This window comes from Mytilus trossulus, chromosome 1 (assembly GCF_036588685.1).
Source record: "Mytilus trossulus isolate FHL-02 chromosome 1, PNRI_Mtr1.1.1.hap1, whole genome shotgun sequence".
NCBI lineage: Eukaryota > Metazoa > Mollusca > Bivalvia > Mytilida > Mytilidae > Mytilus > Mytilus trossulus.
This window is the reverse complement of record NC_086373.1, coordinates 100,122,239-100,140,729: the sequence shown is the minus strand read 5'-3', so window position 1 is coordinate 100,140,729 and position 18,491 is coordinate 100,122,239. Positions and strand designations below refer to the sequence as shown.

The 18,491-nt window shown below is 31.5% G+C and overlaps 1 protein-coding gene across 1 annotated transcript; it reads left to right on the top strand.

Annotated features, from left to right (window-relative positions):
- Positions 1–8,381: 8,381 nt before the first annotated feature.
- On the top strand, positions 8,382–13,529 carry LOC134705273 (uncharacterized). The gene is made up of 3 exons (XM_063564026.1): positions 8,382–8,533; positions 11,771–11,857; positions 13,134–13,529. Exons 1-3 carry the CDS (start codon positions 8,522–8,524, stop codon positions 13,527–13,529), a joined length of 495 nt encoding a protein of 164 aa, XP_063420096.1. The 5' UTR covers positions 8,382–8,521.
- Positions 13,530–18,491: the final 4,962 nt, after the last annotated feature.

The window sequence follows — 18,491 nt, the reverse complement described above, 5'->3', positions numbered from 1 at the left end:
ACATTTGTAAATAGTGTACATCGTTATATATATTCTATTGGTGATTGGAATATTGTAATATACTACTGTAGACATTCTACTGGCGAAGGAATATATTGACTTCATACTGAAGGTGTGCCTATTTTCGCAGAAAATATACAGATACAGAAACATGGCAAAATCAAATAAAAAAACACATAAAAAACCAATGGACGAGAACTGTTATATTCCTGACTTGGTACAGGCATTTTCAAATGTAGAAAATGGTGGATTTAACCTGGTTTTATAGCGCTAATCCTCTCACTTTGTTGACAGTCTCTTCAAATTCCGTAATATTTACACTCATGCGTGAACTAAACAGACAATATAAATAATATAGTCAAGCATTCGTCATCGTGTAACAATTTTAAAAGGAACAATTTTAACAGAACACAAAAACATCTATCTACAAACACATTTACTGATTCGCGTGTCTTACGTTAAACATATTTTTGTAACAATTATAAATTTTCACATGGACAATGTTAGCAGTCAGGGTTTAAAAATCAAAGTATGTACAGAATTAATTTCAGAAATAGACCGAGATTTAAAATCAAATGGTGAAGAGGAAAAAACTCTTCAACTCTTTACAAAACTGTTTGTTTATTTTAAGAATTATGGCTTTGAAAGCAAACGGTTGAAATTTGTTAAAGGCATTTTTGATTTGTAGTTTATCAAATGTATGGAGATCCAAGTCTTATTACCGATTGGTTAGAAAACTGTGTAGAACTTAGACTAAAAGACCAAGTTAAGCAAGAATGGTCGTCTGACATTTTTAGTTCAAGTAAAACAATTTGGGAATGAATTCTGCTTTGAACGTTATTTGTCGTTATTACCCTCATATTTTATGTATTATTTATGTAAATTCAGATGTGGCTGTCATCGTTTGCCCATTTAATCGGGCAGATGGCATAAAATTCAAAGAGACGAATAACCTGCGTTGTATGTAGATTTGTAACTCAAATGAAATAAGTGATGATACCATTATATTTTAGTTTGTAACTTTTAAGTTCAGAAAGGAAAAAAATGTTACCGAAATATTGTAAAAAAAATGCAAATACTGCAAAACTTAATCAGTTATTCTCATCAACTGATATCATTGTATAAGAAAAACTAGCAAGCTTTATTAAACATGCATTATCCTGTTTAGTTAAATTGTGTGTAACATACAAAATTAAATGAACTGTCTTTTTTTTTCGCATGCACTATTATTGTAATATAATTGTATACTAATTTCTCTGTAACTATGTATGTTTTTGAGAATAAAACATTCGTAGATTCGACAGGAGGTGTTCTAAATTGACCAATAGTCCACTTTTTGGGATTAATAGTTATACAATTATCTCCACACCATATGTCTAATGCATTCAACAGAATGTGTAATTCTTTTTTATCGTTTGCTAGTAAAACTATATCCTGAATATCAATGCCACATATCATTTCAAAAAAGAAATGAGTTCATTGATATAGAAATTAAAAAGCATAGGTGATAATATACATCCTTGTTTAATACCACTGTTGATCGACATTAATGGCCGTTTATTCGTATTGATCATATAACATTTGAGTAAATAGACTGTTTAGTAGAACAATAAAATTTGCAACACCTATCACAGTCAACTTGGACCAAAGTATTTTTTTATTTGTTTTTTCATATGACTTCGTAAAATCAATAAATGCACAACAAGTTGATTTACGAAGCTTTCTACTGACATTTACTATGTTTGTGAGAGACTATACTTGATCTATATTGCTTTGATTTTGACGGATATTGTTCTTCGATTAATATTTCATTGTCATCTACCCATTGCGTTATCCCTCGTTTAAAATTTCAGAAGAAAATTGTTATGAAACACAAGCTAATTCAATTCCTTTAGAAGACAATGGGTCGGATCAGTCATGTTTGCGTTAGGTATGTGATTGATAATAATTTTGTTCCACACATTGACGTTTTTGTTTAATCTAAAGCAAAAATGAAATAGATGGATGTACAAAAAAGGTAAAACCACAAAAATACTGAACCCCGAGGAAAACTCTTAACCAAAACGAATGGATGAAAATTGTCATATTCCTGACTTATTACAGGCATTTATTACATAAACTAGCTTTGACCTAGTTAGTTTTCCGAAACCTAAAATCTTATGTATGAACACTGAATAAAAACATTATATGTCCCTTGTTATGTATAATATTTCAGAATTACAAACTGGAAGTTTTAAGGTATATCTAAAAAATGGATCCATACGGACAATGCTATTTTTCAACATTATAAGGTAGAATATGATTCATGAGATATCTTTTGAGTTGATGTTATTTTGCTGACTGATTTCATTAATTTCACTTTATCGACAATGGTTTTGTCATAATGTTATCATTCAAAAACAGTAGCTTAAATAAGATTGGATGAAAATGGTTGGTATTGTTAAACATATTTCACATGATCGTGTCTTTACGGTAATTTTAACTGTCTACATTATCTCAATATCTTCTATAGTTTTGCACATTACATATAATGAGACACTGACAATTTGCCTATTTGACCGTTTTTTTTTCTCTAATATTTTTTCTTTTTTATGAAACGTTTGAATTTTGTACTGGTTCTTAAACGTAACAAGAGGCTATAAAGGGCCTGAATTGCTCACTTGTTATTTCTTTGCTTAAATCTTATATCAATGATTTTTTTTCGCTTTTCAATATATATAAAGGTGCGGCTTGAAATGCCATTTAAAATTCCATTGAATATTGTCTTCAAAAGCAAATAAGTGCATTTTACCCATTTGTTTCATTTTCGCCATGGTGGCTATGTTTCTTGTCGTACAGGAAAATACTATGCAAAAATTTATACTAGATTCATTTGAGAAGATTTTTTTCGATTCGTTTAAATTTTTTAGGGCTGATTGATCTTGACCAACTAAACAATATTCAACGCATGTCAGATTTGCTCTAAATACTTTAGTTTTTTTGGATTTAAGCCGAAAACAGCGTTTGACCCCTATATTCTATTTTAGCCATAGTGGCCATTTTTGTCGAAGGACCAAAACTTTGAATATAAATTTATCTTAAGTTGAACTGAACTGTTCATGAACAAAATTGAAAACAACACGTTTAATAATGGCTTTTCTGGATCTATCTTCATCAGGAACATTTGAAATCCGAAGATGTAGAAGTACCGAAACCGTTGAGGAGCTATATGTAAAAAAATTTACATGAAATAAACAGCCAAATTCATCTAAAGTTAACTTGGCTTAAGGGAGTTTAAACCTTAGTTTCATAATAATTTTAAAATTTATAAACAGACTGTTGTTGAGAATTTAAAAAAAAAAGTAGCTGATTAAAGGATAATCATATACGATTCAGATGAAATGAAATCAATAAAAATGTCAGCAGATGTTGGTTTCGATCGCGGAAGTATTATAAGCTCAAATTGACTAATTTGAGCTTATTTTGTCAAAACTTCTTTAGTTGGTTTCGACGAACTCGTTTGTTCGCGAAACTTATCACATGTCTATCCAATGTTCCTTCCTTATCAGTTTTGGCAAATTGCAATAACATTATGTTTTAAAACAGCAGCCGGATTGGGGTTTTGTTCGGCTTAGTTGTTTTCATCTTTTTTTTTTTAACGCATTACAGAATGCCGTCATTTTGATGCCCCACCTACGATAGTAGAGGGGCATGATGTTTTTTGTTCGTCTGTTCGTTCGTCCGTCTGTCCCGCTTCAGGTGAAAGTATTTGGTGAAGGTACTTTTTGATGAAGCTGAAGTCCAATTAACTTGAAACTTAGTACACATGTTGCTTATGACATGATTTTTCCAATTTTAAAGCCAAATCAAAGACTTTTGATCTCAATTTCACGGTCCACTGAATATAGAAAATGAAAGTGCGCGTTTCATGTGAAAGTTTTTGGTTATTGTAGTTTTATGGTGAAGTTGAAGTCCAATCAACTTGACACTTAGTACACATGTTTCCTATGGAATGATCTTTCTGCTTTTAATTCCAAATTAAATTTTTAACGGTCCGTTGAACATAGAAAATGATAATGCGATTTGTGCAACCCAGTACTTAGGACGCACTCTTGTTTTTATTTGACAACAACTCAGAAACTTTCGCTGATTAACTTTCTACTTCATACTCGAATATAAAGATAAAATGCAACGCGATGTATTACATCAATATCTAAATCTTGTAAAATAAAGAGAAAAACAAAACCGACTGAAATTATTCGATTTTAAGTAAATCAAAAATCATAAGCAAAATTATATAGGTTGCATTAATGCAAATCTCCATTGCATTTCTAATTCGAACTTGCCTATTTATAAGAATAGCTTAGCCTTAATCTCAATGATTTTTCAATGGTCTAGATGTTTAACTTTAAAAATTTGATTGTAGAATCAACTTCAAAATTTAACCATTTCAAATCTATAAAACCATAATCCCAAATTTATTAAATAAAAATATAGAAAATATTAAAAAGCTCATTTTTAAATTATAAGAGTTTTATATTTATGGCCACGTATGTTGTTTATGGCCTGATAATATAATTGTGTCCCAATTTTTGATATGGGTGCCTATTATGTCACATCTTTGTCAATATATTGGAATTTTATACGACTTTCATATAAGTTGGAGGTTTAGCAAGCTATAAAACCAGGTTTAATGAACCAATTGTTTGACCCTTTTTTGCCATTGACTAGGCACTCTCCTTTTTTGAATTTTCCACGGCGGTCTTTATTCTTGTGATTTTACTGATATTTAGGCGAAATTATTTATACTAAACATTTTTTTACTTTGTTTTCAGGTCCATGTTATCAGTATTCCGTTATTCAAAACGAAGAAAAAAGATCTCCGGTATACGTTACAGATCAATCAGTTGATGACATCATTAGTGATGATCGTTTAGATAACAATTGGTACCGAATTATCAGCGAAAATGGTGATGAAATGCCAAATTATCCTCCAGGTTTATATCACTGTGGTACTATCAATCCAATATGGCTGAATGGTAAGGAGAAAAGAATAAACGTAATGGAGATTTAGACTATATAAAAATAACATGCTTTTTTTCGTAGTCTTATTTGGGTGGGAAAGTGTTTACAAAAGCACATGATATAAGGGCCTAAACCCGAATTCAATTCTTTTAACATTGTTATGAAATATGAAATAAGCACGGAATTACGAGTGAAATCAAGATTGGTGGTGTGGAGGGGGGGGGGGAGGGGGGGGGGGGTTAACTCACGTTTCCATGTAGAATGTCATGCCTTCCTGAGGTATATTAGTACAAATACGTAAATCAAGGTTCTAAATTAAAATAATGTTAATGGACGTGAAACAGATGAGGAATGGCTGCTCAACGGAAAAAAGGATTACCACACACTGAGACTAATTTATAAACGTGCTAATTCTCAACGTTAAAGGCCACAGACAACTTCTGAACATATTTGTATGACTCCTTGTCGATTTGACAATATTCCGTATATTTTTTTATCTTCAGGATCACTGCCAACAATAGAGGGAGAGAACGTTACACAAGAGGCTTGTCTCCAGACCGTAAACAACACCTGCAAGGAGAAAATCGAAACACAAATAATAAACTGCGGGAACAGATTTTATGTCTACCGCCTGCAAAACACAACAAGAAACTCAGGATACTGCTTCGGTAATTTGAAAATTAAATTCCTTATACATAAACTCATCATAGATACCAGGATTGAAATTTTATATTTGCGCCAGACGCGCGTTTCGTCTTTTAAAGACTCATCAGTGACGCTCGTACAAAAAAATGTTAGAAAGGCCAAATAATATACGATTTTGAAGAGCATTAAGACCAAAATTCATAAAAGTTATGCCAAATACAACTAAGGTAATCTATTCCTGAGGTAGAAAAGTGTTAGAATTTCAAAAATTCTAAATTTCGTAAACAGTTAATTTATAATTATAAGCATATCAATGTTAACGCAGAAGTGATAACTACTTGGCTGGTGATACCCTCGGGGAATTTCACAAGCAGTGGCATCGTCCAAGTGGTTGTAAATAAACTAATCATAGATACCAGGATTGAAAACTCATATTAGCACCAGACTAGAGCTTTGTCTTCAAAACACTCATCATTCACGCGGTATCATTGAATATTAGTTAGTCTATATTATATACATAATTATACCTAAAATTTGATTATGAAAATGAGGCCAAATGGTGCTTCAAATTGATACAATATTTTCTTGCTTTGTAAGGCGAAGATATTATGTTCATGTTTCATTAAAACTCAAATTAACCAACCTTTCTTAGAATTGCGGAGTCATTCTGTTAAATACAAAAACCTTTTAACTAGAAATTAGGTTAACACAGTCGATGCTGAAACTTATTTCTAAAAATTAATGTAAATATAATCTCACCGAATGATATGCTATTAACCTAATAACATGAATGCGCACAACATTACGGTTATCACATTTGAAGTAGGTACTTCATACCATTCCAGTACACCTTATATCTCTTAATTTATATTAAAAAAAAATACAAATGTGTAAAGCTATTGTCATACTCAAAATCGGCAAATTATCAATATTACACATGAAGTTTTAATCTGATTTATTTTATATATTTTATTAGAAGTTATTTATAGCACATCAATCATCATTTTTGTTATTATATGTATACAAGTTTTGTTTATATTAAAGGGAGTGGCCCAGTACGTTGTCCTGACGGTTTATCATCAGAAAGTGGGTTTTTTCCTGGATGCTCAGGTAATTTCTCATAGTTTATATGCATCTATATGCACCAAATACATTGTGGGGTCATTCAAACGTCAGAGATTATAGATAAATATGAATAAGAAGACGTGGTAAATAAACTCATCATAGATACCAGGACTAAATTTAGTATATACGCCAGACGCGTTTCGTCTACAAAAGACTCGAATCAAAAAAAGTTAAAAAGGCCAAAAAAAGTACGAAGTTGAAGAGCATTAGACCAAAATTCCTAAAAGTGTTGCCAAATACAGCTAAGGTAATCTATGCCTGAGGTAGAAAAGCCTTAGTATTTCAAAAAATTCTAAAATTTGTAAACAGTAAATTTATAAATATAACCATATCAATGACAATTCATGTCAGCACAAAAAGTGCTGACTACTGGGCTTGTGATACCCTCGGGGAAATAAATCTCCACCAGCAGTGGCATCGACCCAGTGGTTGTAAATAAACTCATCATAGATACCAGGACTAAATTTAGTATATACGCCAGACGCGTTTCGTCTACAAAAGACTCATCAGTGACGTTCGAATCCAAAAAAGTTAAAAAGGCCAAAAAAAGTACGAAGTTGAAGAGCATTAGACCAAAATTCCTAAAAGTGTTGCCAAATACAGCTAAGGTAATCTATGCCTGAGGAAGAAAAGCCTTAGTATTTCAAAAAAATCAAAAATTTGTAAACAGTAAATTTATAAATATAACCATATCAATGACAATTCATGTCAGCACAAAAAGTGCTGCCTACTGGGCTTGTGATACCCTCGGGGTAATAAATCTCCACTAGCAGTGGCATCGACCCAGTGGTTGTAAATAAACTCATCATAGATACCAGGACTAAATTTAGTATATACGCCAGACGCGTTTCGTCTACAAAAGACTCATCAGTGACGCTCGAATCCAAAAAAGTTAAAAAGGCCAAAAAAAGTACGAAGTTGAGAGTGCCAATGATATAACTTTCTGTTCATTTAACAATTTATAAAAATAAACAATTATAGGTCGAAGTATGGTCTTTAACATGAAGCCTTGGCTCACATCGAACAGCAGGCTATATAGGATTCCATAATGATTATTGTAAAACAATTAAAAACTTTTTAAAAGATGCACTTTGATCGTACCAGATATGACCACCGAAAAAGACTATTTCCTTGACTTGTAATAACATAATCAACACGACGGGTGCAATATGTGGAGCAGGATCAACCAACCCTTCCGGAGCACCTAAAGTCACCCCCAATTATTGGTGAGGTTTGTGTTGCTTAGTCTTTAGTTTTCAAAGTTGAGTCTTCTGTACTATTCTTTGTCCGTTTGTCTTTGTCTTTTTATCTATGGTGTTGTCAGTTTATTTTCAATCTATAACTCTGGAATCTTTTGTCTCTCTCTTATATGACCTTTAAGATTAAAAATGAATAGAACTATGAACATAAGCTATAATTTAGGTATTTATCTTTCTTTTTATTTCATTATTGCTATTCCTTTTTAAAAATTCTTCTTTTAATTTTAGCGTCATTTCCGAATGTAACAGTTTTGCCACTAGTGATAAGTATTTTAATAGAGGGACCCGTGTACAATATTCCAAATTATGATCCCACACCGAGTTTAATATCTGTATTCAAGTGCAGTTTTAGAAATACAACTGGAGATTTGTACGTTTATGATATATATTGGTATATCAATGGAAACAGTGTTAAAATAATCAAAAATGTTCCACACGACGACATTAATGGTGTTCTGAAGGACTCTGACTGGACAGACCATTATCACATGAATATGGATGTAAGTATTTATATTACATATTTGATTAGGATGGTACAGTTTCAAAAAAGCAGCCAAGTACATGACTTTCATCACATTAATTATTTTTGGTCGAATAAATGTTAGTTTTTAACGATTTGAAATATTAAATACACACAACAACAGCGTGTTTTGGTTTTGTTTAGGCAATATATGAGTTAAAAGAAGGTATTCAAAGAAACAGATCTTTCCCTAATGTTCATAAATGTTGACAGACACGTTAACTTTAATGGTTTATTTAAAAAAGCAAACGTTTATACAAATATGCGTTGACTTCTTTTAAAAAAAATGTATTAATTATGGATGTTTAGTGGTCAACACATTGGTTGACAGTTAAGTTTCTTAAAATAAATGTAAATTCTGCAAGTTTACGATTATTTGATACTCTAAATTAATTTTAATAAATAATTACTAAGTATACACAAAGAAACTACCAACAAGACAAAATATATACACGATATTATCAGTCAATTCCTTGAATAAGTTCTTAGCCTTAAATGGGAATTTTTACCATTTTTGGTCGATTTGGTTAGCAAGCAACGTCTCGGTTAGATGTCTTTGTATATTTGTTTGATTTTTTAAGAATGTTGTGTTGTATGTTTACACAGTTTTGTCTGTTTGATCCCCAATAGAGACCTATTGTCATATTAATCTATTATGTCTGTTGTGGTTGCTCACCCATTTCTTGTCAATATAACGGAACTATACGCAACTGTCATGATAGTGGGTGGTTCAACTAGCATTATAAGCAGGTTTCCATAATATTTGTTCTAGGTGCTGAAGTTGTGTCTTTTTTATTACCTCGACAGTGTACCCTTTATTTGTTTTGTGTTTTAATTTTTTTTTCCAGTCATTTAAGTAATGACGTGACTTGGTTATACAACGTTGTTTAAATCCTTTGAGTACACACGGGTAATATGACTTTTTGTTTTTATTATGATGACCCGATTGCAAGAGACACCAAGGGGCGATGATAAATGGCATATCAAAGTTGTCATACTACTAAATAGAAAAATACTTATACATGGGAACAATTCTGAATGTCAATAATGAAATGAATTCAAAAAGGTATTATATTTTTATTCTAGTTGGTCTATTATACCACCATGCCATCCTCACCTTTAATGTCTGTTTTGATCACGCGTCATTGTTTATATAATGAAATTTTATACGACTGTCATATAAGTGAGAGGTTTAGCGTTATTAGACAGATTCAATCAACCATTTTCGACATTTGAAAATGCCTGTACCAAGTCAGGAATATTACAGTTGTTGTCGATTCGTTTGATGTGTTTTTTGATTTTGTCATTTGATAAGGGACTTTCCGTTTTGAGTTTTCCTCGGAGTTTAGTTTTTTTGTAATTTTACTTTTTTCTTTATCAAATAGATCACAGACAGATATCAATATATCAACTTTCTTTACATTTAAATAAGTAGCCAGAATAATTTTTGGCTAGGAATCAAACGCTTAAAGTTAAGCCACAGTGACTTGATCATGAAGTACATGCAGCTTCTCAAAGATAAGATGATGTACATGAAAATAAAAAAAATGTTTTCATCATCAATTTCATCAATTTTGACTAATTCGGATGTGTCTATTTTTTGTGTTGGATTTTGTCAGGTTATGTTATGTATTTCGGTTGTTCCTGTAATTAGTGAATACTTCAGTTTTATGATGTATATCTTTTATATAGTCATTTTATAAAATATAATGTGTGCAAAAGTATAAATTATTAAAATAATAGGGATGTTCTGGTACCTAACAGAAAACCTTGGCCGTTTTTGGCACAACTTTTTTGAACTTTTGGTCCTCGATGCCGTTCAACTTTGTGCTTGTTTCGGCTTTCAAACTTTTGTATCTGGGCGTCACCAGTAAATCTTGTGTGGACGAAATGCACTTCTGGCGTATTAAATTTTAAACCTGTTGCCTTTTGTTAGCTATTATTCGTGTGTTACTTTGTCAAATGTGTTCTCCTATTTATGTATATTTTAGTCCTGTAATTTTGTGTTGTCATTTTAATGTTATATTTCACACATGGCGATAAAAGAGAGAGGTTTGGCCTGCCACAAAACCAGGTTCAACCCACCATTTTGTTCTTTAAAAAATGCCCTGTACCAAGTCAGGAATATCATCGTTGTTATTTATAGTTTGTTTCTGTGTGTGTTACATGTTAACGTTGTGTTTCTTTTGTGTCGTTTGTTTTCTCTTATATTTGAGTGTGAATTCACATTATTATAAGACATGTCACGGTATTTTTCTTTCTCAAATTCATGTAATGTTATATTTGTTATTTGCATCGGATTTTGTCTAATGCTTAGTTCGTTTCTGTGTATGTTACATTTTAATGTTGTGTCGTATTTAATGCGTTTCACTCGGTTTTGGTTTATGACCCGGATTTGTTTTTGCCTATCGATTTTTTAGTTTTGAACATAGGTTTACACTGTTGCCTTTTTTCATTTGAGGTGCACCTGAGACACATTCTGATTTGTCGAGAGAATCGCCATAATACGCAATCGAGTAAACTATCTCATCTGCTCTGTGAATCGCGATAAAATAAGATATCTTTCAGTGTTTTACGCGCGTTTGACGTAAATACAACTATGTCGTTACAGATTTTGCTGTATCGGACAAAAAACGTTTCTATGATCTGTGTTTCTAGACAGTGACTAGTGAAACGGGCATGAGATTTGTCATTGCTTTTTTGGGCTGATTGAGTTCAATTTGCATCCAGATCTTGGCGAATGTGAACCGTCTTAGTTTTGAAACAGGTCCGTAATGAATACGAAACTCGGTAATAAGACTAACGCCGGAGTCCCGACAATTACATGACACGATACGACGGAGTTCAGAGAAAGCCATTTGCAATGCAGTACCGCAGACTGTGATATGATTGAGTTTCGATGTTACCTGTTCATCCCGATTTTGGCGATTTATTTTCTATTGGATATCCTGCATCAACGGTTATGTACTGTCTGGTCACTGCTTGATCGATCTGGTATTGATCATATTCGGATTTTTAGTTGGATTAAAACGAGATAATCGGGAAAAATCTTGATCAGACGTTTGATTTTTTTTTATCAAGAATGGTCTTACTACGAACAGCACAAATCGCAAATATGTGACTGCGGCTTGATTGAAATCATTTAAAGATTGCGTTTTATTTTTATATTTTCAAATCAATGTCTTAGACTATTTTTTTTCTGTTGAATACTGTGCAGGTAACATGCGCCGTACGCATTAGGGCAAGTGTTGGCTCACTACCAAGTCCAATTTATGAAAGTCAAGTTTTCAAAGCAGGTGTATACGTAAGTGTTAACTCTGATTATAATATGACAATTACATAACTTAGATGATTCGTAACTTTGATAAGAGACAACAATCACGAGACATTACACAATTTTGTTTTCTGTCTCAATGAAATTCAAACTCTTATGGTTGTGATTTGTTATCATTTGCTTGCATGAATGGATAATTCTCGTATCACACTGCACGGAGTGTGATACGAAAAAGTGATATGCAAATCTTCGTTGATTTGTTTGGCTTATCCAGCATCACAAAACGATATTACAGTATTTCCTTGGTTGTTTGTAAGGTATACATTGATGACTGAAGGTAAAAACGATGTGCGTTATGCATGGTGACGGACATTTGTGATTTCTTCATTAACATACAAAACACTCACACATTTCACTAACGATTGAACTTTAAACAGAGAGAACAAATCCGATTACTGTTCTTTTAAAATTAAAAAAACTTGAGTTGATATAAAAAGATATCCCGGGCCGATCAGAGGTTTTATGATAGCTTCGTGAAACCGGCCCCTGGTTTGTTTTTCAAATATATTCTTATATCATATATGGTTAATAAGAAGACTATTTCATTGATGTTTTTATAATCTCTTCTTGTAAAATTATATTTTAGATGTTTGCAAGCAATATTTTAAGTACAATGTGTTTAAATATAGTTGGCATGAATAGAATAAGTGTGTGACGTTATTTAATATTTCTCCTTTACTAAAATCAATATCTTACGAGAGACTTCATCATATAGAAACATTTTTCATAACAAACTTGCAATGGTGAATACAGTAATTTGCTTAAGGGATTTTGCTTCTCAGTTTCAGAATAATAAGCTTTTAAAACACTAGTATACATTGATAGGGGATAAACAACGGAATCACAAGTGCAAAAAAAATATATAGATCAATGTTTTTGTTTTCGAGATATTAACCATTGAAATTTTGGTAGGAACATGATGTCTCTTGACTTTTCATAGCTTTATCATTGACAAGTTTAAGTTCTCGAAAACTATTAAAAAATAATTAAAATGTTAAAAGACTTTCACAGATGGCTTATCATGATCATTATACATGTAAAAGATTTATAAAAAGAAAAATGGGATTCAATTGGCAAATTTTTAAAGGCATTCGAATATAACAAAAATTCCAAATTATGACAAGCAAAGTATTAATCAGACTTTTAAAACAACAATACTGTTGCACATCTATATAATGTTGGTTTCATTCCAATAAACACAACTTTCTCTTCATACTTTTCTTCTATCTGCATTCTTTTATTTCAGCCAGAAAAATATGACTATACTGTAATAGAAGGTGACCACGTTAACATACAGTTCACTTCAACTGTTCCGGTAGGATGTATAGGGTCTCATACTGATTTACTATACAACTGCTATCAGAATTTCTACATATATCAACCAAATTATAATAAGGATGAACCAATTAACTGTCACAATAATATTGTCGAGAGAGATATTGTCTTTAGAACAGATATCTGTGGAATAAGAGTAGGTAATCTTGATTGGAAAGAGAAGAAGCAGTTACAGGTATACGGTTTCAGTGATGGTCTGTATAACAGTCAGGATCGATCAACTGTAATTAAATTTTCGACGACACCTTTGTCTTCAGTGAATCAAATCTGGAATAATTTTACGACTCCTGGCATAAAGGTATTTTGATATCATTCTTCATTACATAGTTTAAAATAGAAAATATTTGAAATGTTATGCAAAATATATTTTAGCAGTTGATATCTAATAGTTCGTTTATTTTTATGATGCATTGTTTAAAAGTGTTTCTGTTTGTTAATTGTTTTCCTCTTATAGTTGATTTGTTTCCCGCGTCTGCCGTACTAAATTACAATTCTGGCACTTTTGATAGCTATATCAACCCACATTTTTTCTTAAAATGTACTGAACCAAGTCAGGTTATGGCAGTTGTTATCAAATAGTTCGATTCTATGTATGTTCGAGTTTGTTTTTGTTGCGTTTCAGTATACCTATTGATCCTTTGTTTTCCACTTTTAGTTGATGTGTTTTCCTTGGTTTCAGTTTGTTATCCGATTTATCACCTTTGAACAGCGGTATGCTACTGTTGCCTTTATTTAGAAACAATAACAAACGATTTTTTTCTAATGGTTTTTCTAAAACATAAATCAAGCCAAGATGTTTCTACTATACTCATATTTCACAAGACGAATGTCGCTCCTCGTCCTAACTTCGCTCACTGCTCAATGCAACCAATATATATGTTTTTACTAAGAACCATTGACATGGGTATGCCATTTTATTTTTTCTGGTGCAGTGTTGTCTCAATGTTTATTATGAGGCCACCGTCTTATGTTTAAATTAAATTATAATATGATTGTATAATTTCAAGCCGAGTTTCGTTATACTTTATTGATTTTTGCACTTGTTGTTTCACTTCTGGTACTAATTGATGTATTTAAGTTTTTTTTTAATCAAAATTGTGAACAAAAATCCACTGAAAACGTTAATCAAAATCTTGTTTAATTTAGGCTAATTTATATCTCATAATATATCTCATATCGTCTTTATTGATATTAATATATTTATTAAACTAATAACACGATAACATCATCAAAAGTACCAAATTGAATGATTGTCTTGTTGTATGTAGTTGATTAAAAAGACAAATATTATGTATGACTACGTGAATCTGGACACCTGCTAAAGCCCTGGTTCCGAAGGTATCCTAACACATGTCATTTGTTGTACTACAGTTTTCTGAATTTATTTCGAATCAGTGAGACACAGTGATACCATATTTCGTTGCCAGCGTTGTTGGAGTCAACAGTTAGATTAAGTCTGTCGATAAAGTTTGTTAAGACACCTATACCTTTGTCAAACCTACCTCGGACAGAAGCTTGTTTATTTTACTTTTACTGTATTTTACTTATAAATAAACCCATTTTTTTTTACTGAAAGCAGCCTTCGTAGGCGAGACACAGCGGAACACTTGATGAGTATTTCACATGCCACTCGTATTTTAACACCTTTAAAGCATGAAAAAGCTGAGTGTAGAAAAACAAATGTGTTACTTGACAATAAATTGATTTAGATATACATTTCCATGTTAAAAATTCTATTCATTAGGTAACTGTTATAGACAGGGATTCTTCTTTGACTGGAAGACTGTGCCAGTCGTACAATGATCCTCATATCACAACATTTGATGGTAGACTTTATCACTACATGGATGTTGGCGAGTATGTCATCTATAAAAATGACAGAGGACCTTACTGGGTATGACTTCTTATTAATTGATGTTTAATATTGCTGTTTTATTTAAGAATTAAATGCTTCTTTTTGTAACTTTATTGGAGTGTAAAATCTTTGATCGAAGTACATTTTGTATGAACCGCGGAAGCGCTTCAAAATATGTGCGCACGGTCAACGCTTTTACTACCCTATGAAGTTACCAAAAGAAGCATTCAATTCTTATAATTACATTTTTAGCTAGGATCATTAAAACATCAAATTTTATTTAATTTACCTGTGCACTTTATTGTGGGACCTCGTGTTATCATGAATGATAAGTTTTATTGAGAAATGCAATTGCTTATGGAGTAACATGTGATGTACAGTAAGCTAATCAGAAAAACGTTTTATCATGAAACATGCATCTAATGTAATTTAATTCTATTTTAACTGAACTAGTGATGGCTGCATAAAATACAGTGTATGTTTACTTGTTCGGGGCACGAATAGCACTAATGGTTTTCTAGTTTTCCTTTCCTTGTCTAATACTTAATACAAGAATCTTACATAAGCTTTTTTTTTTAATCTGAAGGATGAAGTTGCAGTACATTATAAGTGTCAACGTCTATAAATCTTTTTCTTTTCTTCGTTAGATCTTAAATTTTTATTCCATTTAGAGTCGAAGTATATATTGAATAGTCAACATTTTCAGCTAATTATCCGTTAAAACTAAACAATTTACAATATTACAGCTTTTACATTAATGCTAGCAAGACAAATCTTTGTTTGGCTTGCTTGCTTTGCTTGTATCAATGTTTGCTCAAGCATGGCGATTAAGATAGGCGGGGCTTCAGCTTTTATACACCATACTTAAATTTTATTGGACGTAATGTTTGAGGTTAAGGACACTAAATTTTTAAAACATCACAGGATGTCAAATATAAAGCGCAATCGTAGAAATGGAATCCCAAAAGTTGTTTTTCGAAGATATGCATTTTCATCATCTAACTTAAAAGACTGTCGTCAAGTACTTTAAGTAAAACAAAATAGCTATTCGAACAAACCTACTCTGATTTTGTGATTCATTACATAGGTATTTCAAAGTATGACCCATATATGTCTTCTTTTAGTACTGTATTTTTTTTATGTTATAAAGTCAACCTGTAGCTATGTTATATAAACATGATAGAATCTGAAGCGAGATGATGTATCAAATATTCTTGCTGTGTACGTTTTCTTGACAAAATATTCATCTCAAACACACCCTAACACAATAGGGTGCACTTGATTTTCTAATAAAAGGGATAAATTAAGTAGGGGGGATGACTTAATTCGTCCCTTTTATTTATTATGTTCATTGTAATTGAATACTGCGCACTTTGGATTAGTTTTTGCTTGTAAACCTTCAAACTGATTATTCTTTGTTTATAGAGAAGGCTATAAATGCTTTCTGTAATGTTTATTATATTTATCAACTTGAGAATATTAAATCTAATAACACAGGTAAACTGAGATTTTATAGTAAAATGTGCTCATCATTTGACTTGAAAGCTTACTTAAGATTTGATATTAAGAAATATGATAGGTCTCTGCTTACAAAAATTAGAATGAGTGCACATTCACTTGCAATTGAAACTGGGAGGTATAGCAAACCAAAAAATTTAGCAAGTGAAAGATACTGCAAACTTTGTAAAGATAAAGTGGAAGATGAAGTTCATTTTCTTTTACAATGTCCTCTATATAAAGACCTTCGAGAGAAGTTTGATATTTTCAAAAACCTTAATAATGATGATGATATTAAATCAACGATCTATTTACTTAACCCAGTAAATCTGGTTGACACCAGACAAATATGTAGTTATTTAAGTCAAGCTTTTGAAGCTCGTAATAATAATCTAATGTCAGTTGGTCTACCATAAGTATAATACTATGTAATACTGTAATATTATTTATATGTTGTATTTGCATAAATTGTCATGTTTAATGTGTTTATATCTTGGAATACGCATTGTATCATATGTGCTTTGTCCAATAAAATATTTAAATTTAAATAGTAACAATTTTTTTAAAAGTGAATAGAAACAAATAAAATAACACTTTTCTTCTCAAGTACGAAGTGTTTTATTGTAAAAAAACAAACATTTGCATAAGTTTTTAATTTATCTATTACATAGTTAAACAGAACAAATAGATATCAAGTCGACGACATGGTTATTTATCAAGTTGGATGAAGAAAATGCATAACTTCCGATTATTTTTTTAAATTACTACGGACGGAGAACATATCAATCTATAAGTTCAGTTATTTCCGTGTCTGCCCTTCAATTATGTGACTCAAGAAAAAGAAAAATAAAAAAATTGGTAACCATTGTATAAAAAAGAGAAAATCGAGTGAACCTTCTTATGTTAGGGTGTGTTCGAGATGAATATTTTGTCTTGAAAACGTACAAAGCAAGAACATTTGATACATCATCTCGCTTCAGATTCTATCATTTTTATATATCAAAGCTACAGGTTGACTTTATAACATAAAAAAATCACAGTACTAAAAGATGAAATATATGGGTCAAATGAAAACCCATGAAATGAATCACAAAATCAGAGAAGTTGTGTTCGAATAGCTATTTTGTTTTACTAAAAGTACTTGACGATAGTCTTTTAAGTTGGATGATGAAAATGCATATCTTCGAGAAAAAACAAATTTTCTACGATTGCGCTTTATATTTGTCATCCTGTGATGTTTTAAAATTTAGTCAGTGTCCTTAACCTTAAACATAACGTCCAATAAAATTTAAGTTTGATGTATACAAGCTGAATCCCCGCCTATCTTAATTGCCATGCTTGAGCACATTGATACAATCATATCAAGCAATCCAAACAAAGATTTGTCTTGCTACCATTAATGTAAAAGCTGTAAAGCCTCGCCATTATTATTTATCTAATATGAAAATATATAAATAAAATCTAGAATGAATAATGTTTAAATACTATGTACGGAAACTAGGTTTTTGGTTTGTTATGCATGTTATATGCTTCAATATATAGATCTTTTTTTTTTATCAAAAAAAATATTTCTTGTATAACATTTTCTTATATATTTTAAGGTGCATGCTTTATTTACAAATTGTGTTTCTGGTTGGGTTGGCGCATCTTGTCATTGCGGAATAGCAATCAGGAGTAGACAGTCTTTGTTTGTATTCAGGACATGCGAGAAAATTTCACGAAAAGAAGTATACATGCTTAAACAGCCTTTAACTGAGGTTCGAACATGTGTTGACAGTGATTTGTCTGTGGAAACTAGTGGCAATACTTATACGGTAAATTGTCTTCTTTGTTGGCATTGAATAAGCAAACACACATATACACTTTGTCACATAAAGTTTTTATATAGATAAAAACAAAAACATGTAGATATAAGAC

What these genes read in the sequence shown, in the direction of transcription:
- LOC134705273 (XM_063564026.1), top strand. An exon ending in TTTTCAAAGCAGGTGTATAC is followed by an intron (nt 11,858 to 13,133) that starts GTAAGTGTTAAC and finishes CTTTTATTTCAG; the next exon opens with CCAGAAAAATATGACTATAC.